Source organism: Triplophysa rosa, linkage group LG4, assembly GCF_024868665.1.
Source record: "Triplophysa rosa linkage group LG4, Trosa_1v2, whole genome shotgun sequence".
In the NCBI taxonomy this organism is placed as follows: domain Eukaryota; kingdom Metazoa; phylum Chordata; class Actinopteri; order Cypriniformes; family Nemacheilidae; genus Triplophysa; species Triplophysa rosa.
This window is the reverse complement of record NC_079893.1, coordinates 32,053,652-32,069,232: the sequence shown is the minus strand read 5'-3', so window position 1 is coordinate 32,069,232 and position 15,581 is coordinate 32,053,652. Positions and strand designations below refer to the sequence as shown.

Below are 15,581 nucleotides of genomic sequence, written 5' to 3'. Positions count from 1 at the left end.
ATTTTATTCCTAAGAAGCTAACAGGGAGACTGGGTATCTGGAAAATGATTGTAACAGTTCATTAAGTGTGTGTATGTTATGTGGCTATATAAAATGTAATATGTGAGGTGATTAATGTCCTGAACATTGTATAAACTCTCTGAACTAAATAAGAATATTGAAGACATTCTAACTGGCTAAAATTTGTGTTAAGTGTTGAAATACTTGTACAGTTCATATTTGGGACATGTTAAATATGTTAAAGGGACGTGCCATGCACATGTTACCGGGGGGAAAAATAGCGTTGTTTCTTAATCCTATGATTCATTAAAACACATCACAACTCATGATTATACTTAGAACATATGCAGTGGATTGATTCATAACATTTATTTTTCTTTGTGACTCTTTATATGTGTGTGTGTTTATCTAGATAATTTACGACTCCAACCCCCAACTTTCTCTGTTTTCTTTGTTTGCCCCAGTAACTTTCCACTGAGTGAAATAGAAAGCACATGACCAAAACACACAGCTTAATGAAACAAATGAAAGAAAACACTTATTGATTATATTGATATTTAAATCATACTTTTATCTGAAAAATATTCCCACATCCTTAAGAATATAATTTAATTTCATACAGTAACATAAATGAGGATGACAAAATCACTTTAAATCAGTGCCTAAACTGCAGCGGCAAGAGTGGTCTTCAATGAACCGAAGAGAGCACACGTCACTCCTCTCTTCACTAAGTTACATTGGCTCCCTATAGTCGCTCGCATCAAATTCAAGACTCTGCTCCTGGCCTACAAGACCACCACTGATTTGGCACCCCTTACCTTCTCTCGCTAATGCAGATTTATATACGCGCCAGATCCCTACGCTCTGCAAACGAACAACGTCTTGTGGTGCCATCCCAAAAAGGTAAAAAATCTCTCTCACGCACCTTCTCTGGATCGGTGGAATGATCTGCCCACTGCTACAAGATCAGCAGATTCTGTGGCCATCTTTAAGAATCGTCTGAAAACACATCTCTTCCGTCAACACCTGACCCATCAGTTCTGACTTCTATCTCTTTTCCACTCTTTCAATAAATAAATAAAAAACCTTAGCTTTGTATATACTGTGGTAGGCTATATTAGACTAGTTTTTTTATTGTACTTATGCTTTTGTTGTCATGATTCTGGCTCATCATGTCATATCTTTCTTGGTCTAGTGGCAGGATCAAGACAGAGCCTCATGTTTTGTGTGGAGAGAGGCATTTTATTGTTGGTTCTGACATAACATGCAGTATTTGGCCCCGCCCCTCTCGTTTCCTCGTTTATCCTTCCATTAGTGTTTCATTCCCGACACCTGTCCCTTGTTAATTATCCTTTGCTAGTCTCCCTATTTAATGCCCTTGTGTTCGCTGTCCTGTGCTTGTTCATTTTGCTTGCATGTCTTGTTTGCCTTGCCTCGTTCATTGCCTTGCTGTCTAACCCATTGGATTACCTTGCACCGTTGAACTGTCTTACCTTGTCTGTTCTCTACGTTGCGTTATAGCTGTTATTTAGTTTTTGTTCTTGTTTATTACCGTAAGTCTTAGTTTATTCTGTTCCATTGTTTTATCCCCCTTGAGGGAAGTGTTTATTTTCTGTTTAGTCACTTAGTCCTGTCCTTGTTTTACCCCATCGTGGGTTTTTGTTTGTAATTAAAGTCTTGTTTCTATACCACCGCTGCCTGCACTTGCGTTCTTTCCCGAAAATCGTGACACTTATGTTGTTCCAATTGCTTCCATTGTTTATCTCACCTGTAAGTCGCTTTGGATAAAAGCGTCTGCTAAATGAAAACTCTAAAACAGGCAATGACACTCCCAAGAAGAAATTACTTGAAATCAATTTTGCTTAGCTTTTTTTCCACTTGTTTCTGTTTCTGTGTCAACACATAGTTATAAAAACTAGGAAAAGTCTTAAAGGGGTCATATGACACGGCTAAAATGAATATTATGGTTTGTTTTAGAAGTAATGTAATGTAATGTGTATACAGGATTTAAGGTTAAAAAACGCTGTATTTTCCACATACCGTGCATGTTTGTATCTCCTCTTTGCCCCGCCTCTCTGAAACGCGCTGATTTTTTACAAAGCTCATCACTCTGAAAAGTGAGGTAATTTCACAGAAATGTACACTGCGTTCCAAATTATTATGCAAATTGGATTTAAGTGTCGTAAACATTTAATTTTATATTGTTCAATTAAACTTATGGATGGTATTGTGTCTCAGTGCTCTTTGGATCACTGAAATCAATCTCAGACACCTGTGATAAGTAGTTTGCCAGGTGAGCCCAATTAAAGGAAAACTACTTAAGAAGGACGTTCCACATTATTAAGCAGGCCACAGGTTTCAAGCAATATGGGAAAGAAAAAGGATCTGTCTGCTGCCGAAAAGCGTCAAATAGTGCAATGTCTTGGACAAGGTATGAAAACATTAGATATTTCACGAAAACTTAAGCGAGATCATCGTACTGTGAAGACATTTGTGGCTGATTCAGAGCACAGAAGGGTTCGTGCAGATAAAGGCAGAATGAGGAAGGTTTCTTCCAGACAAATTCATCGGATTAAGAGAGCAGCTGCAAAAATGCCATTGCAAAGCAGCAAACAGGTATTTGAAGCTGCTGGTGCCTCGGGAGTCCCGAAAACCTCAAGGTGTAGGATCCTCCAGATGCTTGCAGTTGTGCATAAACCTACTATTCGGCCACCCCTAACCAATGCTCACAANAATATTATGGTTTGTTTTAGACGTAATGTAATGTAATGTGTATACAGGATTTAAGGTTAAAAAACGCTGTATTTTCCACATACCGTGCATGTTTGTATCTCCTCTTTGCCCCGCCTCTCTGAAACGCGCTGATTTTTTACAAAGCTCATCACTCTGAAAAGTGAGGTAATTTCACGGAAATGTAATGCCTCTGACCATATTCGGAGCATCATGTTCGCACGCAATTCTCCTGACAGGTGATCAAATGTCATCGGTACTTCCTTATATCAATTCGAGACCGAATCTGATACGGAAAATGAAGATGATCAAGCCGATACATCAACTTTGCCAGCGCGACTTGAGCAGGATCTAAAGGATTGGTAAGGTTTTATTAAAAAAATATGATGTTAAAAACTATAGCTAACTGTTTTACCTTTTATATACGATGTTATAAAGACTATAAACAAACAAGCATATACATCATTCAGAGTTAGTGTGAGATAGAAACAAGCTCGCATTACAGCAGGGAATGGTAACATAATTAATAACGCCAGCGCTTTGGCCCTTCTTGATCAACCAGTGATACGCATGTCTCGTCTCGACTCAACAAAGACAATAAACCCCATTATAAACATGACATTTGTTGCCTCTAGTGGGAACATTATTACTGATTATAAGGACTTATGTTGTCTTTTTTCACGTTGCGCGCGTGTCTGCATTTGCAGATCACAAACACACGACAAACTCAACTCGCGTTAGTCCGTAACAAAGTCTTTTACAATGAAAATATACTTACAGGCTGCGAATCTGAAGCTCCAGCGAAGTTGTAATGGTTGGAACGGCCCCACATTTTAACCAAAGCTTCAAGTGTTTTGAATTGGTAGTATGTTTCATATTGTGTCTTTGTGTAAAGCTACTTTGCAGTAGTGTAAACTGTGGAAAGCGCAATACAAATAAACGTGAATCGAATTTACTTCAACACTGCTTTTATTCTGAGTTCATACACTCTGTAGTGTGCACTCATATACACACTGAGCAGTGTTGAGTAAACCCTGGGAATTTTGTTGTGTAACAGTTTTTAGCATTTTTGAAAAACACAGCTTCATACATTTTTCTCCAAAGCGACTTGCGTTGCATTGTACTATACATTTTGTTCTGACTATGTGCAATCCCTTGGAATCAAACCCATGACCTTGGCGTTGCTAGCGCCATGCTCTAACCACTGAGCCACAGGAAAGCTCAAGGAAAGCTTCCGAGTCTACCTTTGTCGAGTCCGAGTAAGGTCCAAGTCCTTATCAGTTAAGTCCAAGTCCGAGTCCAAAGGGGGTCGAGTTGGACTTAAGTCCAAGTCCATAAAGATCGCTTATCACATGCAGTTTCTGCCAATCTCATATTAATCTTGAGTGCCTATACAGGAGTATTGCATACGTCGTATCTTCAAAGAGTGTTTAGTTTGATCAAATTTATAAAAGAGAGTTACAGCTGTACGATTATTTCTGGAAAAACACAAGCTGCTAGAGGCGGGTGGGACTAGTTGGGAGAGTGGGACGGAACTACAGCACGAGCAAGCAACACATCATCACATTATTCCCTTCGTGTTTTGTACATTATGCACGTACATGCCGATTGCCAACAAAACACGGACATATGACTTAGTTTGACTTCCCGCGTGCAGTTCATGTCCAGCATCTTTTAGCTCTGGGACCGCGCCATCTATCAGTTTCAAACCATCTCCAAATCCAGCGTTACATCCACCGTTTATAACATCCATCACTGAAATGCAGTGAGCAAACAGACGCACCTAAACTTCACTATCGCAAGAGTAACGAGCTGCAGCGCAGCCCATCTTGACACAGCGCAGACAATCTTGATTGTAAGGTCGGATGGCTCGTGGGCGGGCTCTTTCACCTTCACCTTGCCGTGCTTTTGGCAAATAAAAGGAATAGGACCCCTTTGACGACACAGGGAACCAGAATTAGAAAAAACTTACCGAAACAAGTTGGGGGGTCACAAGGCCGCAAGGGCGGGGTCGCAAGGTGATTTCCAGAAATATTTTTTTATTATTAGAAATAGCGTATGTAAGTGTAACAAAATATAAAAATATTAGTTAAAGGCGGGGTAACCGATTTCCGAATTACGCTTTAGACAACGGAGTCAGTCGCTTATAATCTGAAAAAAGCATCATACGCTATTATCGCATCTTTGGGTGAATTCCAAATGCACTTAGAAGGGCAGATCCTTTGCAGTGCAAGTTCTGGAGGGAGATGAACAGCTGTTTTTGTAAATTTAGCTTTTTAAATCCTACATAATGAATGCAGTAATAAAAACAACACAGTTTTTCCCTTATCTGAGACAACAGTTCATTTGGTGTACTCTTGCTGCAGTTACTTTCAAGGGCACAAGACTCATTTTACAACGCTACCTATCGCTTTAGAAGACATCCATTTATCGTTATGAGATGCGGGCAATACTTTTGTATTGAATGTAGCAGAATTTTGGACTTTCAAAGATGTGGCGTCTCAGGATGTGCATTTCTGAAAGCACACTGAAAGTCTATCAATTTTGAACTAGCCCTGCCCTAAAGGTATGTTTTTGTTATGTGAACGTACATGCATATATGCTTAAGTGTCATTAAACTCCACCCTCTTGCGGTGCGTTGTGAGTAATATCAGCAGTTTTACTGTTCATGGATTTTCACCGGAAACAGTAACCATCCGGGTACTTTGAGAATACTCATTTCTCATTTTACTCATGATTTGGGACGTACTGATTCTAATTTGGAATACTATTTAGGGCACATAATATTCGAATTGGGATGCAGGGATACAAAATATGCTATGCTATGGGTCCTCCATGGAGAGGTTTGAGAACCCTTGTTCTGAGTGACTGTAAAACTCTTCAGTACACCTGACAATTTAGTAAATTTAAATTATTACATTGAATATAAGATTCATGACTAATCTGATCTGAAGATCTGAAAATGTTGTTGTGAAGCTTGGGGAACTAGCCTTTAATAGCAGCTTGCCTGACAATGGTAAACATGAAACCCGGAATTCGATCAAAGTTCACAATCATAAAGTAATTTTGAATTATCTATAGTTGTCGTCTATAGACGTGATACGTGATACGCAGGTATACGCCGTATACCCACTAGAAAAGATCAAGGATTTCCATAAAAAAGCGTGAGGATACGTAACAACATCGTTTTGTGTCAGAAAAGTGCGACGTACTGACTTTTGGACCATTGGTGCAACCGGGAGACATGAAACAACAGGAGATCATGAAAGGCAAGCATTTAAACTACACGATTTCAGTGTTTTCGTAAGCCTGCCTCTGAAGTTACTGCCGCTTTGGGGTGACGCTGCAGCAGGTGTTACAGAGAATGAGCCGACAAGGCTGATGCTTCGCTGTATGGGGTCATCCTCCATCGCCTTAGCATCCCGGGGTCGCAATCACGTTTCTCTGTTTCGACGGTGTTGCCCCCACTTTTAAAACCACTGCGTATTCTTTAATAAAATGAGCATATTTGTTATCATTAACATAACTGTAAGGGGATTGTTGGCATATTGAATTGTATCAAACTAGCCAACTTCACAAACATTAGTGTGGTGAATCAATAAATGAGGGCGAAAGGGAGAGATAACTTATTGTACAATGTATATAATTGTTTTAGATGATAAGCGGTGAGAACTCCTGGCCAGCCTTGTGAAAGTAAGTCTAGAGACACTGCCAGCAATCAACAGTTGCTTGATAAAACTGCACAAATGTTCATTGTTGATTAATATTGTTAATGATCAATGTCAATAATTGGCACAACTTACACTCATAAGTGTGACCCAGTGTGTGAAAACTAGGCTAAAGATCTAGTTATTTGTGATGAGCAGAGTTTTAACCATTTTAACCATTTATTTCAATATGATTTACTGTACTGCAAAAAATGACTTTCTTAGTATTTTTTTCTTGTTTTCCAGTAAAAATGTCTAAACATTCTTGAATCACAAAGCATTTTCTTGATGAGCAAACTGACCTAAGAAAATAAGCTTTGTTTTTAGTCAAAAAATAGGAAATTTCAGTGAATTTGTGCTTAAAACAAGCAAAAAATCTGCCAATGGGGTAAGAAAAATAATCTTGAATTGAGTGACTAAGAAAAAGGTAAACCTTAATTCAAGATTATTTTTCTTACCCCATTGGCAGATTTTTTTTGTGCTTGTTTTAAGCACAAATTCACTGAAATGTCTTTTTTTTTTTTTTTACAAAAAACAAGACTTATTTTCTTAGGTCAGTTTGCTCATCAAGAAAATGCATCTTGATTCAAGAATTTCAAACAGGCCCAGGTCACGCCCCTACTTAAGAAACCCACATTGGACCGCTATACTACCGACAGTTACAGTCCTGTCTCTCTCCTCCTGTTTATTGCAAAAACACTTTAAAGGGCAGCTTTCAACCAGGTGTCTTCCTACCTTTCCCAGAATAAACTACTGGATGACAAGCAGTCTGGCTTCAAAACAAACCACTCCACTGAGACTGCACTGCTATCGGTCACAGAAGCACTGCGGCAAGCCAAGGCGGAATCTAAATCCTCGGTCCTGATTCTGCTAGACCTGTCTGCAGCGTTTGATACTGTCAATCACCAGATACTGCTAGCAACCCTGTCATCACTAGGAATCTCAGGCTCTCCTCTCCGCTGGTTCAAATCCTACCTCTCCGGCAGTTCCTTCAGGGTGTCATGGAGGGGCTCGCTGTCCACTGCTCACCACATGATCACTGGGGTCCCTCATGGATCGGTGCTTGGACCGCTACTTTTTTCCATCTACACAACATCCTTGGGACCCATCATACGGGCACACAGCTTCTCCTATCACTGTTATGATGACGACACCCAGATCTACATCTCGTTTCACCCAGATGATACCACTGTAGCAGCTCGCATTACTGCCTGCCTAGAAGACATCTCGGCTTGGATGAAAGAGCATCCCCTCCAGCTGAACCCTGCCAAGACAGAACTACTCGTGTTTCCGGCACACCCCACGGTGCAACACGATCTCACCATCCAACTTGGCAATACCACAATCACTCCTTCCAAAACAGCCAGGAACCTCAGAGTCATATTTGATGAACAGCTGTCCTTCAATGATCACATTGCAAAGACAACGCGGTCACGCCGATATGCCTTATTCAACATTAGAAAGGTTAGACCCTATCTCACTGAGCATGCGGCACAACTGCTTGTCCAGGCCCTGGTCATCTCAAGGTTGGACTACTGCGATGCTCTCCTTGCTGGTCTTCCTGCAAAGGCTATCAAACCACTCCAGCTGGTTCAGAACGCAGCAGCACGCCTCATCTTCCAACAGCCCAATAGGGCTCATGTGACGCTCCTTTTCATCTCCCTCCACTGGCTACCGGTTGAAGCCCGTATCAGATTCAAGTCACTAATGCTTGCCTACAGGACTATCACTGGATCTGCACCGGCATACTTCCACACCCTCCTACACTCCTACATCCCATCAAGATCCCTGCGTTCAGCCAACCAGTGGCGTCTTGTGTTGCCTTCTCATAAGGGCAGTAAATCACTTTCCCGCTCTTTCTCCTTCACAACTCCTTCCTGGTGGAACACTCTTCCTAACTCAGTCCGGTCAACCACATCTCTCACAACATTCAAAAAACTACTTCAAACCCATCTCTTCTGTGAACACTTGACAGAAAACACACTAACCCCCTCTCTCTTTCTCTCAACAGGTAGTGGTCTGGCTTTTGTTGAAACCAGTAACTTTGTATTAGCACCTGTTGTATTATTGCTCCTGTATGACATATCGCTTATTGCTCCCTGAACTCTCTGTAAGTCGCTTTGGATAAAAGCCTCTGCTAAATGACTCAATGTAAACGTAAATGTTTCAAATGTTTGTTTAACCGCTTGAGTAATACGATCACATTGAAGATGTGACATGTTCACATACAATGTATAAATTAGGTTTTCATTTTCATGTGTAAATAGTATGTTCGATTTTATCAGCATGAAACATGGAAATGAATTGAATGGTAATAAAGTAAAAAAGAAAGTACAAAGAGAGAAAAAGAAGAAACAAACAAGCATGAAATTAATTTATACATCAGTTACAGTACATAAATGAAAGTGTTTACGACAGATGAGCTGTTGTCACTAACCAACACCACACAAAGCAAGTCGAAGGACTTTGTCATGTCACCTGGCATCCTGATCAAAACATGTCATTTGAAATGATGAACTTATTAAAAAATTCAACTTTAAAAACATTAGCTCGCAAGCAATCAATTAAATGGCCTTTACAAGTCATTTGAATCTAAATTCGGCTCATATTCAGCTGTCCTAAAAATCTAGTTGTACTTCAGAAAACTTAATAAAAATAAATAAATAAAGTTATTGTGTTTTACAAAGTTACTTGTAACGGCAATTTGATTTAACTGGAAAATTCAAGTCAGTTTTTGAATGAAAGTTTTCAAGTTGAATTTTTACAGTGCAGTGGATCTGAAGTCATATTGTTTAATAGGCTAATTAAGGATTTTCATCAAGTGCTAACATACTGATTTTAAAGTTCAAAGGGAAAGGCCGTGTCTCAAGGTGCTGTTTACTGGTCTGTGTCTGGGAATGATTTGTTTCTTGGTAAGTTGAGAAACTACACACGCAATGTAAATTGCTATGCATGTTTCCAGAACTTAGTTATTGTATAAAACAAAAATCACCACTGGTCAAGATATTTTCCCACATTTCCTATACTTCATATTTCAGTTTTGAAGGACTCAACTGTTGGCTGTCCATATTTTGTAGGTTATGTGGTCTTGTTTGGGTAAAGAAAAAGAGAAACAACCTCCACACAGCCTTTTGTTTCAGCACTTTGCAAAACTTCACAACTCCACAAACTCCGTCACCTCTCCTGCTGACAGTATCCGTTCAGAAGAGACTGAGTCACCAACAAGCTCATTTTACTCTGAATTTGGAATCAGTTCAGAACGTTACTCCAGTTTACAACAGGCTCTCTGCTGGGCTGGACCAGACAGATCCATTACAAATGTGTCCGTGAGTACAAATCCAGCTCACTCCACATTCGTCATTCACAACCTGAAAGACAGCTACCAAATAGGAGAGGAGATTTATGTTATGATCCATGCGAGAGATTTTGGCAATAATCCCAAACATTATGGAGGGGACTTCTTTCAAGCCAAGCTGTTCTCATCTAAAAAGGTACTGCATCTCTAACACAGTATACAGTCATACATCTTTCTGTAGTATATCTGGTTGTTTAAGATGTTCTTGTGTCACAGGCCAGTGTGTTTGGGGAGGTGGTGGACTTGCTCAACGGCTCTTACTCTGTGCGTTTTCTTCTGCCGTGGGTGGGACAGGCACAGGTGGCTGTGCGTCTGATCCACTCCAGTGAAGCTGTGCAGGTCCTCAAGCATCACAGAGACACTGATTCTGACAGAGTTTTCTTCTATGGATATTTTGAAGGACCAGGACCGAATGGGACCAGGCTAAATGAAATAGTGAAGTGTAATGCGAAGTGGGACAAGAATGGACTGGAGAAGAAGGGAACTGGAGATTGCTGCTGTGAATACAAAGATTCTCGCACTGGAGAAGAATGGCGCTGCCAGAAACCCAAATCTCTGCCATGCAGCGCCCGTGTGTATCACTCCATGGGCGGATATAGCAAACGTGTGACTGCCAAAGAAGCAAAGTTTATGTGAGATACTTTTTTTTAAGATAACATTGTATTTAACATTTCGGTTATTGACTAGTTTCTTGTGTGTAATGTGAGTGGCTCCCTTATCTTGCGGCATTCACCAGGGATCCATTTTAGCTCCCATCCTCTTCTCCTTATATTTGCTTCCCTTGGGCTCTATCTTCAGGAAATATGGTCTGTCGTTCCACTGTTATGCTGACGACACCCAAATTTATCTACCCCTAAAGCAAACCTCAATCGACTTGAATACACTTGCTTCGTGCCTGTCTGATGTTAAAACCTGGTTATCTTTAAACTTTTTAAATCTAAATGAGGATGAAACCGAAACTATAATGTTTGGTCCGCCGAACTCAATTACTCCAAATATTAACCTAAGGGATTGGACCTCCTGGAAAAAACCATATGTTAAAAATTTAGGTTATATTTTTGATGAAGGTCCTAAATTTGATAAACAGATTAATATGCTGATAAAGTCTTGCTTTTTCCAGCTTAGACTACTGGCTAAAGCCAAGCCTATTTTATCTAGTAAAAATTTTGAGACGGTCATCCATGCTTTTATAACATCTCGATTGGACTACTGCAACTCCTTGTATTACGGGATTGGCCACTCAGCCATATCCCGCCTACAATTAGTTCAAAACTCAGCAGCAAGACTACTAACAAGTACAAAAAAACGTAAGCACATCACTCCAATTCTACGCTCTCTAGACTGGTTGCCTGTTCGCTATAGAATCGATTTAAAAATTTTGTTACTAACTTTTAAAGCATTACAGGGTCTGGCTCCTTCTTATTTATCTGACCTTTTAACTGAATATAGGCCCACAGTTCCTCTTCGGTCTTCCAACCAGAGTTTATTATGTATCCCAAAGTCTAGGCTAAGATCTAGGGGTGATCGTGCCTTTACTGTTGCTGCCACCAGACTTTGGAATGCATTGCCCCTTTCTGTAAGAACAGCCCCATCACTTTCCACCTTTAAGTCTCTGCTGAAAACATATTTCTTTGACCTGGCTTTCTGAAACTCATTTTTGTGTTTGTATCTGTTTTGTGTATGCATTTTAATCATGTGTAAAATTGTGCAGCACATTGGTCAACCTAGGTTGAATTTAATTAGTGCTATATAAATAAAATTGACATTGATCAAACAATGGGGAGATATATTTATGATTTAAATCATTTCTTTGCAGGCAGCAAACCAACAAAGGTGTCAATGGGCAAAAAAGCATCTTCAACATTCTTCCCTTTAATGAAAGTGCAAGAATTGGTATGTTGGCCTTTGAAATATGATGTGTAAGATTTAATTGAATGTCATTTCAATTACAATTTTAACTTAGTCACGGTTTTACTCCATCCTGCAGACGTAAGAGAGAAATGTCATCCTGGTTTGCACTCACCAGTTCCAGCTGGCTTTTACCTGAATGATGTGTGGACTTCCTTTGTGTGTAAAACCCGTAAATTTACTCCCCAAACAACAACACAGTGTCTGAAGGACAAACACATCTACATGATGGGAGATTCTACTTTGAGACAGTGGTTTGAGTTCTTGCTGAAAGCTGTACCAAGTGAGACCAAATACCAACAACAAATGTCTTACATGTTTTTATACAACAGTTCTTTCTGGTTCTCGAATCTGATTGGCTGAGAGCCATGCGATATTCCACCAGGATCACAATGGGAACGGAGAACCGCTTCACTGACTGTTTGTGTCACTCCGCCACTAAACTAACTGGGATTATGCTGTCCTTGCACTCTTAAAACGTACAGCTAGCTAACACACAAACAAGCAGATTATCCTTTCCAGAATGTTTACTTCTGTGATGCTTTCTCATTTTTTTTTGTAAAACTGACTTACACTAAACAAGATATGAAATGACAAACTTCACATTAATAACGTTACATATAAACGCGTGCACTAACATCTGCAAATGGCTGTGCGATAGGCCTTTCTTTCATTATCATATTGTATCAATCAGTTAGCTTCCAAGACTCAATATGATGTTAACACATAATATGAACGCTTACAGATAGTAAATAAACTTACAGGGATATCTTTCTCCAAGGCAAAGATTGTTCGCGTGGTGAACAGAAACTAATGAGATCTAAATCTCAACACTGCGCATTTAAAAAAATGACAGCACGGAACGCAAGGGTCTCGATCACACGCTTAAGATAATAGAATTAGGATTAACACATTCTCTGCGAGTTGCCTTTTAAAGGTCTCTCTCTTTCATTCACACGCACATCCTGCCTCGTTATTTTGCACTAATAACTTCACTGAAGCAGCAGTAGCACAGCGCACAGTTAAAATAAGTGTGGTTTGGAATTAGTAGGTTGGTTTAACTATTATGCTGGGCTGGAATTCGTGGCGGAAGAAAGTGGTTCCCCAGTTCCTTTGAAAACCGCAGGGTTTTGAAGACACTCGTATGTTGTTTCTGATTTATCTACACACATGTGCCGTGCACTGCGGCCTCGTGCCTCTGGCCTAATCACAGCCACGCTGATATAAGAGCACTATATACACGCCTACGAGAGCGATATTGGATATAATATATTAGTTCTGTATGATTATAATCTACATGATCACGTGGGGCAGTTGTGGCCTAATGGTTAGAGAGTCGGACTCATGACCAGAAGGTTGCCGGTTCGATTCCCAGGGCCGGCGGGTAACAACTGAGGTGTCCTTGAGCAAGGCACCTTACCCCTACTTGCTCCCCGGGCGCTGTAGTGATAGCTGCCCACTGCTCCGGGTGTACGTGTGTTCACTACTCTCTGGATGGGTTAAATGCAGAGGTCACATTTCGTTGCCTTGTACATGTGCAATGACAATAAATTGAATCTAATCATCTATAATTTAACCTGAACTAAAATTCATAGTCTTACTTATTACTGATGAGATGATTGTTATAGTTTTCACTGCAGGTTTGAAGCAGATGAATCTGCACGTTCAGTATCAGGCAGGACCTCTTCTAGCAGTGGATGTGGAGAACAACATTGACCTACACTGGAGAGCTCACGGTGTTCCTTTGCGGTGTCGGAAAACTGAAATTGCTAATCTGCACTACATCAGTAATGAGATTGAGGATCTGGCTGGAGGACCTCACACTGTTATTGTCTTTAATCTGGGACCACACTTCACCACATACCCTCTGGATTTCTTCACCCACAGAGTGTTGAGGATCCACAAAGCTGTTGTAGATTTATTACAGCGAGCACCAGCAACTGCTGTTATCATCAAAACTGTCAACACTGGCTATAAGGTAAGAAGTGTTCACATACAAGATGCAATGTCTTTGCTTTTTACACAGATTAAAGGTTAATATTGTCCCTCTGGTGTTTTTCTGTCTTTGGTATAGGATGTGTTTGGCAGTGACTGGTATTCTCTGCAGTTGGACAGAATTCTGCGGTGGGCTTTTCAGGATGTTGGTGTTTATATTTTGGATGTATGGCAAATGACAGCCTGTCACTACAACAAAGAGAACATTCATCCAGGGCCTGTCATCATCAAAAATGAGATGGACATTTTTCTTTCTTTCATTTGCCCTGAATGAATAGACATTAATTTGACAATTAACAATTTACTTTTCAACAATAACTGCTACTACTTGTAAAAATCCCAAATTATGTGTCCTGTATTTAAATGGACAAATACTGAAAACTGACATCTACTGAAAGTCAGTAAGGGGGCGTTTATATTTCGCATATACTTGTATGAAACTGAAGCTTGCGCTCTCGTGGTGTTTGCTGTTGCAAAGTAACCCAGAATGTAGAGGAAACACTGTAGTATTTGTTGTGTCTGAGTGCGATTGTTCTGACGCCCCTCGCAGCGTTGGTTTGTGTCTGTCTCAGCTTGATTCTACAGTATCGAACCCTGGTGCGTTTGCATTCATCTTACATCATCACGAATGTGCATGACACATGATAGTAAACAGAACACGGGTCAATTTATTGTGTTTTTTAATGACTTGATGCTATTATGCGCAGCGCAGAGTAAACAACACTTGGTTTTACTGTATGTTCGCTTGCAGAGCTTTCTGCTGCTTGCAAACAGACTATTTATCAGGACTATTTTTAAATCTGGAATCATCGTAGTACCATTCACTTGCCGCTCTGATTCCACTCGCAACGTGCAAAACAATGCAGGCTCACTCTTACTCAAAGCCATGGTAAATTACCAATGCTATCATCTCTTACACGTGTTTTAATGAATACATTGTAATCGGCTAAAGCGCATACGCAGGGTTCTGTACCCTGGTACGCACCTGAGTTCGTGTGACAGCTTTTACATTAACGATTTTTCATGCAAACCGTGCTCCGTTCCGAACTAAACTGCAAGCAGGAAAGGCACCTGAAAGCCACCTAAGGGGGGGCCTCACCCAAAGAGCAGCCTAGGGGCCCCTGACCACCTTAATCCACCCCTGGTCCTGGGTTAGTCAGGTGTGTTTTCAGGGACTTGATATATTGTAGGGACATGAGAGAGGATCTTTTATCTCAGGCTGACAGCAGTTTTGTATAAATGTAACTACAAAATGCTGCATATGTAAGCTGGACAAATAAAACGAATGTGTGAAAATACGTATTATTTTGTTAAGTTATGTTTGTTATAAACCTCTATAATTTATGATGCGTGTTCTCAGGCGATGTGCAATACGTGAATTTAGGTGATCAGGTGCAGTATTGCATTTTTTTCAGTTTGAATCACTGCTGCATATAACCTAGACAACAGAGAATTCACATTTGCTGCTGCAGATGTCAAAGGAGTTTTGAATGCGTTAGAAAGAGAATCATACTGTAATTCTAGAAGAACCATGTTGTTTATCCTGTTCTCTCATGATTGTGTGTGAGGAGAAAAGGTAAATAAACCGGATTCCCCAGAAGTTCTGCTCCTGCAGTGTGTTTACTGTAAGTCAGATCGTTGCATAGAAAAGTGCCTTATCCGCAAGACAAAGAAACACATCATTATTGAATTCAATAACTTAATTTTGCTCAAGTCATTTTCAACTTAAAGGTTTTACATTGCTGTCAATAAATATTTACACTTATCTCAGCACTGGTAATGAAAAAGGCAAGTGTTAAACCTGACAGCTGTTTAAAATATACATCCCTAAATGAAAGCTGATAATGTTTTCAAGGTAAAAGCAATCATTTCCGAAACACAGTCCG

At 40.2% G+C, this 15,581-nt stretch overlaps 1 protein-coding gene across 2 annotated transcripts in view; it reads left to right on the top strand.

The window, feature by feature from the left end:
- LOC130552900 (NXPE family member 3-like) overlaps positions 1 to 15,285 on the top strand; it is a 15,863-nt gene extending 578 nt beyond the window's left edge. Inside the window, exons 1-8 of one of the 2 annotated variants that reach the window (XM_057331579.1) lie at positions 8,210 to 8,547; positions 9,282 to 9,349; positions 9,515 to 9,928; positions 10,009 to 10,424; positions 11,609 to 11,685; positions 11,780 to 11,983; positions 13,341 to 13,678; positions 13,775 to 15,285. In XM_057331579.1, the coding sequence (XP_057187562.1) occupies positions 9,335 to 9,349; positions 9,515 to 9,928; positions 10,009 to 10,424; positions 11,609 to 11,685; positions 11,780 to 11,983; positions 13,341 to 13,678; positions 13,775 to 13,969 (1,659 nt within the window). In that variant the 5' untranslated portion in view covers positions 8,210 to 8,547; positions 9,282 to 9,334 and the 3' untranslated portion in view covers positions 13,970 to 15,285. Of the gene's footprint in view, positions 1 to 8,209; positions 8,548 to 9,281; positions 9,350 to 9,514; positions 9,929 to 10,008; positions 10,425 to 11,608; positions 11,686 to 11,779; positions 11,984 to 13,340; positions 13,679 to 13,774 lie in introns of those variants that run through there. The other variant, XM_057331578.1, reaches the window with a different exon arrangement.
- Positions 15,286 to 15,581: the final 296 nt, after the last annotated feature.